This window comes from Macaca nemestrina, chromosome 7, assembly GCF_043159975.1.
Source record: "Macaca nemestrina isolate mMacNem1 chromosome 7, mMacNem.hap1, whole genome shotgun sequence".
Taxonomy (NCBI): domain Eukaryota; kingdom Metazoa; phylum Chordata; class Mammalia; order Primates; family Cercopithecidae; genus Macaca; species Macaca nemestrina.
Window position 1 is genome coordinate 33710473 of NC_092131.1, and position 16793 is coordinate 33727265.

At 44.9% G+C, this 16793-nt stretch overlaps 1 protein-coding gene across 5 annotated transcripts in view; it reads right to left on the bottom strand.

Annotated features, from left to right (window-relative positions):
- LOC105495803 (lin-52 DREAM MuvB core complex component) overlaps positions 1 to 16793 on the bottom strand; it is a 142541-nt gene that overhangs the window by 17737 nt on the left and 108011 nt on the right. For 3 of the 5 annotated variants that reach the window (XM_071099879.1, XM_071099882.1, XM_071099881.1), the window contains exon 7: positions 6778 to 9373. The exons of 1 other annotated variant lie outside the window; for it this stretch is intronic. In XM_071099879.1, coding sequence (XP_070955980.1) covers positions 9163 to 9373 — 211 coding nt within the window. In that variant the 3' untranslated portion in view covers positions 6778 to 9162. Of the gene's footprint in view, positions 1 to 6777; positions 9374 to 16793 lie in introns of those variants that run through there. One more of the 5 variants, XM_011765601.3, reaches the window with a different exon arrangement.

Genomic DNA, 16793 nt, shown 5'->3' on the forward strand with positions numbered 1-16793 from the left:
ATACCTGTTTCTGTAGAGAGCTTGGAAAACGTAGAAGAAAACAACAATACCCCATATTCCTCCAACCAGGCAGCAAGCACTATTACCACCTTTGCCTATTGCCTTCTATTCACCGCCCCACATTGCTGTAATTGTGTTACATCCGGCTATTTCACTTATCCTTATGACAAAACCATTTCTTCCATGATATCATAACCTCTTTGCAAACACACCAAATGGCTGCATGGTAGTTCACTATGGGAATGTACCCTGATTTACTCAACAGCTGCACATCTGAACAGCCTTTGGGACCCTTGAAGGCAGAGGCAGCAGCAGCAGAGGTGGATGGCAGGAAGCAGGAGGCCAAGGTGAAGCAGCTTTCAGGACCTTGCTTTCCCATGAGCCCCCCCGTTCCTCAGAGACCATTTCTGGTTCCAATCCTCACATATCCCTCATGGGTCCTGCTGCAGCCAGCACTTCTCATTTCCACTCAGCCTCAAGTCACTGACTTTCCCAACTTGACTCTTCTCAGCTGCTCCTTTGTGCAAAGTCACTGGCTCAGGCCAACTTGGCTGCTGGGGCTTGGCTACATCCAAGAAGGCCCTGGGATGTGACTTTCAGCCTCACTTGACCCTGAGGCCTCAGGCTGCAGAGTCAGGCCAGGGTCTCTCCATGGGTTCCCAGAGAAGGCAAAGCCCAGAGGAGGCTGCCAGGGGAGCAGAAGCCTGAGTGGACCCTGCTCAGTCCTGGAAAGGGAGCGAGAACCTGACAAGTCTCACACCATAGAAAACTATCTGGCCCAGGCACAGTGGCTCACGCTTGTAATCCCAATACTTTGGGAGGCTGAGATAGGTGGATCACTTGAGCCCAGGAGTTTGAGACTGGCCTGGGCAACATGGCGAAACTGTATCTCTGCAAAAAATACAAAAATTAGCCAGGTGTGGTGGCATGTGCTTGTGATTCCAACTACTTTGGAGGCTGAGGCAGGAGGATTGCTTGAGTCCAGAAGGCAGAGGTTGCAGCAAGCTGAGATTGTGCCACTGCACTCTAGCCTTGGTGACAGAGGGAGACCCTGTCCTCACGATAAAAAAGAAGGAAGGAGGGAAGGAAGGAAGGAAGGAAGGGAGGGAGGGAGGGAGGGAGGGAGGAAGGGGAAGGGAGGGGAGGGGAGAAGGGAAGGGGAGGGGAGAGGGAAGGGGAGGGAAGGGGAGGGGAGAGGGAAGGGGAGGGAAGGGGAGGGGAGGGGAAAGGAGAAGGGAAAGGGAGGGGAGAAGGCGAGGGGAGAAGAGAAGGGGAGAGGAGGGAAGAGAAAGGGGAGGGGAGGGAAGAGAAAGGGGAGGGGAGGGAAGAGAAAGGGGAGGGGAGGGAAGAGAAAGGGGAGGGGAGGGGAGGGGAGGGGAGGGGAGGGAAGGGAAGGGAAGGGAAGGGAAAAACTATTTGGAGGAATGTGGAGGACTGGAGGGTGAGGGGTAGCGGGTTATGACCCAGTCCAACAGGGAAGTGTGTTCCTGTGCAGTGACTAGAAAAGCATGGTTGCTCAGAAAATACGAGGACCACAAAGATTAGCAAAGCACAGTGATTTGAGGCTTATGTATGCCAAGTTCAGTATCAGCTCAGAAACCTGCCAATGTCCCAAAGAATATCTTTCCCTCCCTTGCTTAATGCCACTGTCTGTACAGTCAACAATGGTTTCTACTGAATGTCCATGGGCCTCAGTGGGTGGAAGGATGGGGGTAGGAGAAATAGTAAACTGTCAGCTCTTCTGAAGGGTTACGGAAATAGTATTCTGCTTAACTGACTAGTCAAGGTAACCAGAAGTTACTATATTTTCCCTGTAGGGATTGCCAATTTTTTTTTTTTTTTTTGAGATGGAGTCTCACTCTGTCACCCAGGGTGGAGTGCACTGATGCAATCTCAGTTCACTGCAACCTCTGCCTCTTGGGTTCAAGCAATTCCCTTCCCTCAGCCTGCCGAGTAGCTGGAACTACAGGCACCCACCACTACACACAGCTAAATTTTTTTGTATTTTTTTTTTTAAGTAGAGACGGGGTTTTACCATGTTGGCCAGGCTGGTCTTGAACTCCTGACCTCAAGTGATCCACATGCCTCAGCCTCCCAAAGTGCTGGGATTATAGGTGTGAGCCACCATGCCTGGCCTAGGGATTGTCAATTTTTAATAAATATGAGTATAATAAAAAATTAAATACTACATGGAATCTGTTTTATATATCTATCAAGCAATTATACACATAATGGGTAAGATATGCCATGCACCACTCTCAATACTTTGCAATACTCATTTAATCTCTACAGCTACCCTAGTAGTTAGGTGCTATTTGCACCCAGGCAGCCTGACTTCAGAGCCTGTGCCCTTGTCCATGATGCTGATAGGACTCTTTAAAGTGGAAAAAGTCCTAAGGAAACCAAGGCTTAGAGAGAAGTAACTTATGCAAGATCACCCCTGCCTTTGTCTCAAAATCCAAGCACTTATTATATCTTTGACCAGCAATGAGGCTATGAACACCGAATGTCAAGGCACAGTTCATTCTTTCAACAAATTCTTATTTTAGCACCTATTATGTGCCAGGTAGTTCTGTTTATAACCAAAGAAACTGTAGGAAATTGAACAAATTTGGATCAATTCTTTGGCATGTCCCAAAAGTTGTTTTTAACAGTCAAATCTTATCTTCTCTATGTCTCAGAAAAATGAAGGTAGAAAAACAATGCCACTTTGATTACTTGAGTTTTTTGGCTTCTCGGATTCTACATAACTGAATCTCCTTTTGTATTGGAGGTCACTTTCAAAAACACTAGGTATAGAAATCAAGACAGAAAGCAGAGGGCAAGAGAGAGATGAAAATATGTGAGCCCAATTCTGCTCCGAACTTGAGTTTAATTGAGATTCCAACTGCCATTCTCTCCTGCATTCTTTTGTCCCTGGCTATGACCAAGTTTACGGCTGTATCGCCCCAAGTAATCCCCGTAATGGGCTGCAATCCTGGGGGAGCTGTTTTTGTTCATTAAGTGGCCAACCTCTGAGCCACATGGAGTGCGGCCAGTTATGGCTTCTTGCCCTGGCAGATGGGCCACTTTTCTGTTTTAAACAAACAGAGATCTTTCAGGAGAGAGGAGACAGTAGGCAGGGGTTGGGGACACAACCAGAGACATAAAGGTGATGGGTGCTAGAAATGAGGGCCAGAGTGAGGGGGGCAGTGGGTGCCCCTTCCAGGTCATGCAGTCTTCTAGGGCAGAATTCACTCATGTGCTGTGTGTTAGCTTTCTCTGCAATGGTAACTATAGTTGTATAGGGCTTACAGTTTGTGAAGGGCTCAGTGTAGTTCCCGGAATGATGCCAGCGGTCTGCAGGGGTGGGAGGAGTGATGGGGCCATAGACAGGAGGCAGCGAATGAACAGAGTGGGGCAAATGGCTGAGAGGGGGCTTCCCCTGAGGGTCAGAATTTCTCAGTGCTTCAGACTCCAGCTCAAGTGACAGGGGCCAGGCTGTGCCCAGAGCAGTTCTCTCAAGTCAACTGACTCTTACCTCTTTGCCCACAGCCCCAGTGTCTGCTTCTCGAAGTTGGGGAAACATTGCAGCAGCTGCTTGTTGGGAGACCCTGTCCCCTCACTGCATTGCACCACCCCCTCCCTGCCACCTGCCCCACCACCCCATGTCTGTCCTCTGGTTAGAGTTGTGTGAAGCGGAAGACAATTTGGGGCTTATTAGTGTCCCAGGGAGACATGTAACTTGTGTTGCTGGGACCCAAACAGCAAGAGTCTTAGCGGCAAACTCCAGCCGAGAAAAGACTGAGGAATTGTCTCACCTAATTACAGGGAATGGCCCTCTTTGTGTTTGTGATTCGGTACGGTTGTCCGATCGCTTTTGATCGCTTTTCTCTATTTGCTGGCTCAGGCCATGCTGGAATTGTGCTAATTAGAAGAGAAATGGACAGAGTGATCCTGTCAGCCCTGGTTACTGGTGGGGACAAAGCAGAATATTATTCTGAGGCAGTGTTTTGTGAGGGCCCTTCTTCCAGCTCTCATTAGGAGGAAGGGGCCCACAGGAGGGGAAGGTTCCAAATGCCTGGCCCAGCTAATGGAGCACTGGGGTGTTCCTGTGCTAATTAACAGGCTCTGCCAGCACTCACGCCAACCAGGAGCCTCACAGTTACACCTGGTATCGTCTGAAGCCCCCAGCTGCTCGAGAGGAAAAAGTGCCAGGCAAAGGGTGGGAAGGCCAGCGGCCTCTTTAGGCATAGACAGGGACACACACCCCAAATGCCAAAAAGCCTACATAGATAGGAAAAGTCAGTTCCAGTCCATCAGAACTTACAACCGTGGAGACACCACCCTTTGCCACTCTCTGGGGTTGGGGGTTGCAAGACTCTGGTGAAACAAAGCCCACATAGGGATCAGATATCCTTGTAGCTCTCACAAGATAAAGAAAACAGAGAATGGAGAACATAACCAAATGCTTGGAGATGGAGTTAGTGCCGAAGCTGAGACCTGGTAAGAGACTGTGTTATTTGGCTTCTGGGATCATCCACCTTGGCCCAACTGTCCGTTTCCTCACTTCCTGCTCTGCCTGTTCACCTTCCTGTGATGGCTTAATCCTGGAGGAAACAGGAGGAGTCAGGGCATCCCACTGGAAGTGAAATTTCTCGGCTTCATTTCAAAGCTCCTGGGGAAGTCGAAACACCCTTCTGAAGCCACAGGGACAAGGGGATGACTTCCATCAGTTCTATTTTCACTGCCTTGATCTGGGAGAGTCCAGAAGAGCAGCTAGAGAACTAAAACCACGGAGCAGTTAGCAAGTGTCCATTTAAAAAATATGACAAAAATGGAAAGATAAAAATGATGGCATTTCAATATCAACACAATTAATACCCTGTAAACTTTAAGTGCTCTAACCTATGGAAGGCAGGCCAAGCAAATCAGCAGAGGTCTAGACTCTGGGAGACTGAAGACAGCAAGAAGTAATGAGTGCTGGTAAGAAAAAAAATGTTAATAAGAATTTGCAAACGTGTCTCCAAGCTCCAATACTATGCTTTTCAGAATGTTGCTGCTCACATTTAACAGATGCTTTCCAGGATGGTATTTGGAATGGCAAAGGAAAAGGGAAAAAATATCTGTAGGCAAGTAATACACAATTATTTACTGTAAAAATAGTCTCTAAAGACTTAGAACATTCATAACACTGTCCCTGCTTAGTCAATCAGCCATGCTTTTCTAGATCACAGAAATCTACTGTTCATCCAGATGTCTTTTTTGGAAATAAATGATGGGCCTATGATGAGAAGCAATTTGCTGTCCTTAAAATGAAATGCTTTCTTTAAAAGGGCATATTCTGGTCTAGAGCAGGTAAACTATCAATGGGTGAAAGCAGTAGTGGTAATGAGTACTTCCTCTTTTCCAGTTCTTGAACACAGATGAAAAGGAACCCACACTAAGGGATTTAGTAGATGGCAGATAAATACTTGTTTTCAATCTATCATGTGTAACCAGAAGTCTGTAAGCAAATAGCTTTTGAACCCCCAGTTCAAAGAAGACATTGAAGAACTAGATGTGTAGGAGCCAGCTATACCTTGAGGAGTTTTGAATTTAGTAGGAGAAATAAGATATGTACTCAGAGCCAGGCGCAGTGGCTCACGCCTATAATCCCAGCACTTTGGGAAGCCAAGGCCAGAGGATCTCTTGAGGCCAGGAGTTTGAGACCAGCCTGGCCAACATGGCAAAACCTGTCTCTACTAAAAATACAAAAATTAGCCGGAGTGTGGTGGCATGTGCCTGTAATCCCAACTACCAGGGAGGCTGAGGCAGAGAATCGCTTGAACCCGGGAGGCAGAGGTTGCAGTGAGTCAAAATTGCATCACTGCACTCCAGCCTGGGCAACAGAGCGAGACTCTGTCTCAAAAAGAAAAAGTACTCAGACCACTTAAATATAAGGCAGAGTGTGGTAAGAGTCACAGGGATGATATGGGGAAATGCTCTAGGAATGTAGGGTAAGGACCATTTCCAGCTGGATCATCAGGGGATTATAGGAAGCATAGGTTTGATAGATGCAAAAGGGATCCAAGATCTTCTAGGAACTCAAAGGCAGGAGCAAAGGCACTCAAATGAGAAACTGGGAACTGTTCAGAGTAACTGCAACATGGACTTCATACTTAGGAGAGGAAGAAAACTAAACGGAAGGGTTGATTAGGATTACATGTAGAGAGTCTTAAAATGCCAGGTCAAGAGATTGAGACTTTATTAGTAGACATGGGAAGATATTAAAGGTTTCTTTTTTTTTTTTTTTTTTTGAGACGGAGTCTCGCTCTGTCACCCAGGCTGGAGTGCAGTGGCCGGATCTCAGCTCACTGCAAGCTCCGCCTCCCGGGTTTACGCCATTCTCCTGCCTCAGCCTCCCGAGTAGCTGGGACTACAGGCGTCCGCCACCTCGCCCGGCTAAGTTTTTGTATTTTTAGTAGAGACGGGGTTTCACCGTGTTAGCCAGGATGGTCTCGATCTCCTGACCTCGTGATCCGCCCGTCTCGGCCTCCCAAAGTGCTGGGATTACAGGCTTAAGCCACCGCGCCCGGCCGATATTAAAGGTTTCTAAATATTACTGTAGGGTGTTGGGCAGTGGTAGGATAGATTGGAAGGCAGGAGACCAAGTAGATGACGGTAAAGCCCCAAACTATCCACTAAGTATATTAAGGAGGAACACAGTGGATTGTTTATCATTATAGTTGTACTTTCTGATGAGGTCTGTGCTTTAAATATCCAACTCGGCCCTCTGAGGAAAAACTCACCCTCCTGTAAAAGGGACACATTTATTATGAAGACACAGAAACCATCACATACAAAGTACAATCCTTTAACATCCTGAAATACATATACACACACACTGTACATCAATTTATATTATCAATATAAAAATACATCATTAACATTTCTAAGGATGACAAATACAAAACCAATAAATATCGCAATTCTAAAACATCTACTTACATTAAGTGCTGGTGGATAGGATGATGTAAAAGAAAGAGGCCAAAGCGGACCAGAAAACCAACTACCTGGCTTCCAGTTACAGACTTGAGTTGGTTTGGGGGAGGTATCCCAATCAATTTCCCCAAACACTTAAAAGTGCCTGATGTCATCAACTCTCAAAAACAGAGCAAAGGAAGAATCTGACATTATGGCACTATTTTTTGGCCACACACACATACACACACAAACTCTTCAACCGCATTTAGTGAGATACAGAAATATCCATCGATAATGAGTTTAAATTAAAATCAAAGCCCCTACAACCTAACCTTCTATGTAGCACCCCAGTAGAATGTTTTACTTCTCATACTCATCTTTCATATCTATGTTCAGTCTTTTTTCCTCTCAATAAGTAAAACTACATGGATGGCCGAACGAGAGAAAAATTCAGCGTTAATTCTAGCATGAGAACAAGGCACAAATGTCAGAAAATGGTTAATGGATCAGCTTTTAAACTGAAGAGTGCCATGCCCTAGCAAACACTCACGACTCAAAACTTGACCATAACTTTTCTTGTGTCCAAACACCATCAGACTATTGCCACAGGGATCTTCTTTTTTTTTTTTTTGAGACAGAGCCTCACTCTGTTGCCCAGGCTGGAGTGTAGTGGCATGATTTTGGCTCACGGCAACCTCCACCTCCCGGATTCAAGCGATTCTCGTGCCTCAGGCCCCCAAGTAGCTGAGACTATAGGCATGCGCCATCACGCCCAGCTAACTTTTGTATTTTTAGTAGAGACAGGGTTTCACCATGTTGGCCAGGCTGGTCTGGAACTCCTGACTTCAAGTGATCTGCCCACCTCAGCCTCCCAAAGTGCTGGGATTACAGGTATGAGTTGCCTGGCCAGGATATTCTTATTTATTTATTTTGAGATGGAGTTTCGCTCTGTCGCCCAGGCTGGAGTGCAGTGGCGCGATCTTGGCTCACTGCAACCTCCGCCTCCTCGGTTCAAGCAATTCTCCTGCCTCAGCCTCCCGAATAGCTGGGACTACAGGCCCGTGTCACCATGCCCAGCTAATTTTTGTATTTTTAGTAGAGATGGGGTTTCACCATGTTGGCCAGGATGGTCTCTATCTCTTGATTTCATGATCCGCTTGCCTCGGCCTCCCAAAGTGCTGGGATTACAGGCGTGAGCCACTGCGCCCGGCCCCGGGATATTCTTTTGTGCAAAGTTTAGGAAACTCCATGCACTTCTCAAAACATCAGATGATGGGGGCTGGCTTATACGAGAAATATAGAGAACACATATAATAGATTTTACCCACGGGCTAGATTTTCAGATTTTAACAGAGACAGATAAGTGGTGAAGAACTCCATGAAAGTTGTATTTAATTCTTTCGTGTGTGTGTGTTTCTATTATATAGATGAACTATCTCATATGTGCTGTCAGAGGGGACAATCCCACCATACCATAGCACATTCTTTTAAGGTCAATTAGGGCTTCTAGCTTTCAACCAAATGGGAACTCCTATAAACCATCCCGTTTCTCTTGTCTTTCAGGCTACACTGACTTTCTTGCTTGAATCTGTAACAGATTAATTAGAACTTGAAAGTCCTTTCTGTCACCTTCACATTGGTCTTTAGATCTAGAACCCAAGGCAACCTTGGATGGGCCTTTCACTATACAAGCTAATTCCAGGAGGGACTCAGGGATCCCTTTGCCCGAAGTCAGAACTGGAAGGTGGGGCTGGGAAGTAAGGAATGAAAAGCAAATGGGACTATCATAAGAGGTATAGAAGTTTTAAAAAACAGATGCACATTTCAAGAAGATTCTGGTTTCTCCAGCTGGGGATTCTGGGAACTTAGTATATACTGGAGAGTTCACAGGTCAGGCTGCATGGTCTGGTCCAGAATCTAGTTGGTCTCTGGTCTCCTTGCATCAAAAACACTTCCTAAGAGATCAAGAACAATTCAAAAGAACCCATCCAATCAACATGTCACAACTGACTGCCATGACTGAGTCAAATCAACCGTAAGATCCTGGGGCTCCTGAATCACTTCCAGAAATGAGAAAGCAGGACTTTGACCTTTAAGAATGATATGCCCTCAGCTGTTACCAATATCCGAGGCTAAGAAGGTTCAAGTCTGAAAGCTGACTGAGTAACTGCAATGATCCTTGGGTAGAGCAGATTCTTCTCTTGCTGCTGAATGTCCTCAGACGCGTAGAGTGCCAGGAACAGGGGAGAGGGCAGTCCTGGAGGTACACCCTCTGGTCTCTCCCAAGCAAGCAGTGAGGTGTGCATTGTTAGAGGTGCACCGGGAAGGGAGCTTGGTTTCGAACCCCAGGACATCCTGTCCACAAGCAGCTGCTACTTCTTGGGCTTCTCTAGAATATTGAGGAATTTCCCCCGTGTCATCTCTCTGGCTGGAATCACAAAGCAAACAAATGATCAATGAAAACCTAAAATCTGAAAAAAGAATCATAGAAAGATTTAACTTAAAAATGCAGATTGATTTAAATTATATATCAAGTTGCTATCACAACAGATTTAATCATCACCAACTAACCTCCTAAAAGAGGGTAAAAACAAACCGTTACAGACAACTACAACTCTACAAAGCTATTCTGAAGTTGGCAATTGAGATACACACCAAATGACTGCGAAAGATTGTATCATTCACCTTTAAACAAATCACCAGGGGATTCCCCCAAAACCTATCTCTGTCTCAAGAATCTAACCTAATACTCATGTTCACTATCTCAGGGGGTTTGCTTTTGGGGCCTAAAATCCAACCAAGATTAGTCTTCTCTGGGTTGCTGGTCTCTGGACATTTATAATCTCAAATCAAAATTAGAGATCATTTACCCTATCTCTCGGCAGTGGTAGTCCCTGGATACTGTAATATAACAGGGTTTATATTCCCTTAGTGCAGTTCATCTGTGGATGGTGTCATAAAGTAGGGTTTATAGAGCTTTGGTCTTCTTTCCCTTGGCATTGTCAGTCCTTAGATATTTAATATAGCCAGCCAAGGTTTATGTGTCTTTCTCCGGCTTTCAGCACCATCAATCTTTGAATGCTGTAGTTACAAGTGGGTTTATATAGCTACTTTCCTACATAGAAGGTTCCAAAATGAAAGTAAAACATTTCTCAGTTACAAGGGCCACTCCAGAGGTCCCCCATTTTAGATCTCAGAAAGCATACGTAGTGTAACAGCCCCTTCCTCATCCTCATCCTAAAAGGCCATGTTTTCAGATTTCTTAAATGGATTTAACAGTGCAGAAAGTTTCTGATGGCTGATGGCTGGCTCTGGGAGCCAGGCCTTCTGGAACCATGCAGTAGGCACAGGGCAGGTTGTGTGGCCTCCCAAGAACACATCTCCATCATGGCCAAAGAAGTGAGGTGGCTAGGGAGGCACCCTCAGGAACGAGAAGGACCTTCACCCAGGCCTCCTTGTTGCCTTTCCCAAGTCCAGAGCAAACGGAGCTAGATGAATGGCCTCCCGCTCCCCTCTGCCCCAACTTAAATTTAAGTTTCTTGTTTTATTGTACAATGAAGACACAAAACAACACAACCTCTGGGACCACAGGGAGGCTTTTGGTAACTTCAGTCTATACGTTCCCCATCTTTCACTAGTTCCTGTGCTCCAACAGAGGGAAAGGAAATTCCATTAACTAGGCATAGAAGCCCAGTGTTGGGTCTTGCCTCACGTGCCCACAATCCCAACCCAGATCAAATCAAACAGACCGTTCCTTCCTTTGTGGATTTATAGCAAATCCTGTATAAGCAAAGTTCCTATAAGACTTGCATGCAATTCCTTGCTTATATAGTTGTCTTCCTCTACTAAAAGGTACTGAAGGCAGAGACTGTTTAGTGCTTTGGACTTCTCTCCCTCGGCAAAAGATCCAAACAATCAGATCCAAACTCCAGAGCACGTGCCCTCCTGTTCACTTGTCATCAGAGATGTTAACATTTCTGATTAATTCATATAGCCCTTATTTTATTCCTCATTTCTTTATCCTCGCTCTGCTGCAGTGCGAAGATTCTTACCGACCTGCTACAGACTCAGCAGACTGGATAAATTATAATACACCAAAGAACTAGAACCAGAAATGCAAAAAATGTTAGTTTCCTTCCTTTCCATCAACAAGTATGACTAGTGAGTGGCCCTCAGTGCTCCATTCTCTACATGAAGGGAGTCTTTTTACATGTGCCTTGCTTATTTGACAAGAAAATCATTTCCCTTAATACAAATAATGCCAAGTTAATGGAGAGATTGGGGTCAAGGACTAACTACTCTAGAGAAAATCCAATCAAGTACTGTCTTGCCCATAGGAGGCAGCATGGGCTTCTTGCAGAGAACATAGGATTTGAACTCAGTTTAAGTTCCAGCTCTAGCACTTAGCAGCAGGGTGACACCCTGGGCTGGGCAGATCTCTGAGCCTCAGTCTCTTCATTTGTAACGGAGAGAATGTTAACACCCTACTTTTCTCTTGGATATTAGCAATGAACACGCTGGGTATAGTGCTAATCATTAACACAACATTTTCCAGAGGTGGGTAAGCTCTCTCGCACTCAGTATTTTCTGAGTGAGTGAATGAATGAATGAATGAATGAATGAACAAACTGCACAAAGGGAGGCTAGCAAACAAAAAACTCCATTCCTTGGAATCTTTTCCCTCAGCTTGAAGGAAAAGAAATTTCCTTATACTTTTGGGCAGATTGTCTCACTTATTTCTACTAGATGGGTTATCTGCCTACTCTCAAGTTTAAACATGCAACAAATGATCCTGCAACATGGCTAGAAGCAGGAGCTTTGGAAACCAAACATGGGCAATACAAAACTCTTCTGGAGAGAACACAGCCTGGTTCCAAAAATCCTGGGCCTGGAGCACTGCACTGCTCTAACTAACGATTTCTGCCTGCTGACCTTCAGACCCACCAACTCCTTACTGTTTTTCCCCAAATGGGAAAATGACCAACATTTTTAAGACTTAGAATTTTAAAAGATCCACACAATTCAAGGGGTCAAAAGGGTTTAAAAGGAAAAATAAATAGATATTCTATTTTCTAGAAGTCTCTCAGTGGCAAGCTCTCCTTGAATTTAACCAATCCTTTTTAACAATCCTTTTTCCACTCAATCATTCCTCCCCCTTCAACCTAATCCAAGTACACAGAGCTGCAGGAAACCACTGTAAAAGTAGAAGTAATTCAAAAGACATCATCTCCTACATGGGAGGAGAGAAAGTTTTCCTACTCGCCAGTCCCATATAGGAGATATACGAATGTATGACACAGCCGCTCCCTAAAAGAGGGCTGTGCCCTATAAATCAGATGCTAAGCACCAACCCCTTTTTGTGCACAGAGAAATTGCTGTGGGTCAGGGGCTGCTCCAGAGCACGTGCCCTCCTGTTCACTTGTCATCAGAGATGTTAACATTTCTGATTAATTCATATAGCCCTTATTTTATTCCTCATTTCTTTATCCTCGCTCTGCTGCAGTGCGAAGATTCTTACCGACCTGCTACAGTAATCACCGCCCGCTAACCGCACCCCCCCAAACCTAGTGAAATTGTTTAGTGATGCCAACCGCGCTTTTAATTTGCAAGACATCAGACACAGAGGTAATTTATACTAACATCTGTTCATTTTTGACTTCTGAAACAAACTCGCACATGCTGCTACAAAATCCCATTAGGAGTAGGGAGACAGCCTTCTGCTACTATTCTGTATTCCTCGTCTACACACACACACACACACACACACACACACACACACACACATACACCTCTTCTAGTAGGGTCTTATAAATAAATGTATTTTACTCTTAGCTTTTTAAGCTCCCATCAGGAATTTCAAATCTCTTTGGGGAAAAATCTTTAGAGATGACTACTGCCTGCTTACAGAGAAGAGAAAGCCATTTCTATTCCCCACTGCCTAGTTCTGTCCCTTCTTCTTCACAATGGTTATAGCTTGGTATAATTCTAGAATGAATAGCCAGTGTAAGATTACATGTTCTTCAGCTTGGCACTTCCAGTTCCTCCATTTTCTCCTGTTTCTTTGTTCCCCATAATGTGTTATATAGAAAACAATTCTAGACACAATAAGATTGGGAGACAGCGTTATCTAGAGTCAGTGAAATCTGTCTGTCAACTATTTTCTTTTTTTTTGAAACAAAGTCTCGCTCTTGTTGTCCAGGTTGGAGTGCAATGGCACAATCTCAGCTCACTGCAACCTCTGCCTCCCCGGTTCAAGTGATTCTCCTGCCACAGCCTCTCAAGTAGCTGGGATTACAAGCATGCACCACCACGCTCAGCTAACTTTTTGTATTTTTGGTAGAGACAAGGTTTCACCATGTTGGCCAGGCTGGTCTCGGACTCCTGACCTCAGGTGATCCGCCTGCCTTGGAAGTGCTGGGATTATATAGGCACGAGCCACCTCGTCCAGTCTGTCAACTATTTTTTGATTCTGGATTTATTCTCTAAGATCACAAGGTTTCACAGGAAGGCAACACCGCTTCCATTCTAATAACTATGCCAAGAGGGGCCCACTGGTCATCAGCCACTGTTGCATGCCGTGCAGGAGAGAAGCATGACCCCTATGTCAAGTCATGATTTACAGGCCCTATTATGTTGGACATAGATCACAAATTGAGAAAGCCACAATTGAGACTGTCACCATAGGGTTAACACGTTAAATGCTGCAGAGAGTGTGGAGAGGAGACTGGCTACTACACACCGAGAGACAGCAAATGGATAGACTACAATCAACTTCCAGGTTTCCATTGTTTCTGTTATCCCCCACCCATTTTGTAGTTTCTCCAGGGCTATCGGGTTCATGGCAGCTGTAAATACCTGAGTATACTTGGAGAGGTCAAGGCTGAAAGGAGGACTCCACTGTGCCTGCTCTGAAAGTGGTGTGTGGTTTAATATAATCTCTTCTTTAGACTCTCCATTCCTCCATCCTACATTTAGCCTTGCTTCTGGCTCACTTTCCACAATGACTATCCCCAAACTGCCTTCTCTGCAGTAAATTTTTCTGGTGGCTGGTTGAAAAAGATTCAGTGGTACAGATTGATTTCTCACTGGTGAGGGGATGAGGGATTACCAGAGGCACCCTGGTTAACGAGATTGGGTGCAGAATCTCTCTCGAGACCAGCCCTCTCTGCCAGGGCTCTGCACCTTTCGCCAATGACATATGGGTTTTATTACAGAAAGATTGTCCAGATTATACCTTTGAGGCAATTGCCTGATAAAATTCTGCTCAGCTTTTATGTAGGGAACAATGTAAAGTTTAAGTAACTTTTTAATGAAGTGGAAGAAACTCAGTTCAGTTTTTCAATTCCAATGCAAACTACTTTAAATATTTCTATGCCTCAATATAATTAAAAATGTTTTTGAAGGGGGCACAAATTGCTTTCCACTGGATTTCTCCCATTCAGAAGAGCAATTAACAGGTTGCTTTTAGCAGATTCTAATATGAGTGGCCAGGAAACAAAGGAGACAACATAATATTGTGAAAAGAACAGGACTTCAGCTCTTACATTGACCCTGGGCCACGCAGGCAAATTACCAAGTTATTTTTCTGAGCTCCTTTCCTCATCCATTCAAGGTAGGATTAATACAAAGTCACATAGGCATTCAATAAATGCTTGCTACTGTACAACTATTTCTTTCATTTCAAACACGAAGTTTATTTAAGCAATAGGATGCCTGATGGGAAAACTATCTAAGATTCATTTCTTTTAGAGTAACTTATCCCTACTTAAAGACATATTGTCCTACATGTAACAGCTATGTATAAGAGTTTAAAAATGGGTTGGTTTTAGAATGACAAGTGAAAAACACCAAAATTCTCCAATTTAACAAGGTATGGAAGGATTTTTTTTTTTTTTTTTTTTAAATAAGAGACAAGGTCTTGCTCTGCCACTCAGGCTGGAGTGCAATGGTGCAGCCATAGCTCACTGCAGCCTCAACCTCCTGGACTCAAGTGATCCCCCTGCCTCAGCCTCCTAAGTAGTTGTGACTATATGTGTGCACCACCTGGTTAAATTTTTTTTAATTTTTTGTAGAGACAGGATCTTGAACTACTAGCTTTAAGTATGGAAGGATTCTGTGTTATTGATTTTTATTAAATGATGAGAGCAAAATAACTTAATGAAGTATAAAGATAAGAGGTGAATGAGCATGCCACTAATGGAGAAGGGGGGCATTGCCACAGAATCAGTATTTATCCCCATCTTATCTCCATCTGATGTTGATCAAAATATACCATTGGCCATTTAGTTTAAAAAATAAAAAGGCAATATGCTTGTGCACAAATGCCAGTCACTTTATGCACAATAAAGGAATGAGAAAGGGGTACACAAAAGGATAGAAAAAATCCACACTGTTGTAGTCAGGATGGCGTTCAATGGAGTTGTAGTTTTCTGAGAATGTATTCCTGGTCTGTGGGAATAGATTTCTGGAGTAAAGAGCAGGTTCCCTTTGTAGTACACACCTCCTGTCTGCTGCTGGAACAAATCAATTGTATTCTTATTTCCAACTGTGCAGGTGTGTCTATCTCATTAATCAGCTGCCCATCAAACTGGAATCTGATCTGCCTCATTGATAAACTGTTGTTCACAATGAGCTTTCATTAGTCTACAAAGTGATGTATGCCTCTTACTCTTAGACTGCACCACTGAACGATCCTACCCCTCCACCTTCAAATTAATATGACCACTGTTGGTAGGGCATGGTGGCTCACACCTGTAATCCCAGCACTTTGGGAGGCCGAGGCAGGTGGATTACCTGAGGGGTCAGGAGTTCGAGACCAGCCTGGCCAACATGGTGAAACCTCATCTTTACTAAAAATACAAAAATTGGGCGGGCGCGGTGGCTCAAGCCTGTAATCCCAGCACTTTGGGAGGCCGAGACGGGTGGATCACGAGGTCAGGAGATCGAGACCATCCTGGCTAACACGGTGAAACCCCGTCTCTACTAAAAAATACAAAAAACTAGCCGGGCGAGGTGGCGGGCGCCTGTAGTCCCAGCTACTCGGGAGGCTGAGGCAGGAGAATGGTGTGAACCCGGGAGGCGGAGCTTGCAGTGAGCTGAGATCCGGCCACTGCACTCCAGGCTGGGCGACAGAGCGAGACTCTGTCTCAAAACAAAAAACAAAAAAAAAAAAACAAAAAAAACACAAAAAAATTAGTTGGGCGTGGTGGCGTGCACCTCTAGTCCCAGTTACTCAGGAGGCTGAGGCAGAAGAATCGCTTGAACCCAGGAGGCGGAGGTTGCAGTGAGCCGAGATCATGTGACTGCAATCCAGCCTGGGCGACAGAGTGAGACTCTGTCTCAAAAACCAAAAACCAAAAACCAAAACCAAAACAACCACTGTTCTCAGTCTTGCTTCCTTCCTTGGCCTTCTTGTCAGTCATGGTGAGCCCTGGAGTCTCCTTAGCTGCTGCTTTACAGGAGGTACCAGATCTACATCAAGTAAGCACATACATAGCACCAGGAGTGGCAAAAGGAGACCTATATATTTCTAAAAAGATCTTCCAATGCAAGACAAATGGTAACACGAAAGACTTGCATCTGTGTAACGCATACTGTGGTGTATTAAGCCTGGCTGCAGTAATGCCGGGTACTAGGTGGAGGCAGCTACCTTCCTTAACTGTACCAGTAGATACTTCTAGCCAAAAGGAATATATAAAATCCCAGTTTAGTGGCCGGGCGTGGTGGCTCACGCCTGTAATCCCAGCACTTTGGGAGGCTGAGGCGGGCGGATCACAAGGTCAGGGGATCGTGACCATCCTGGCTAACACGGTGAAACCCGTCTCTACTAAAAATACAAAAAAATTTGC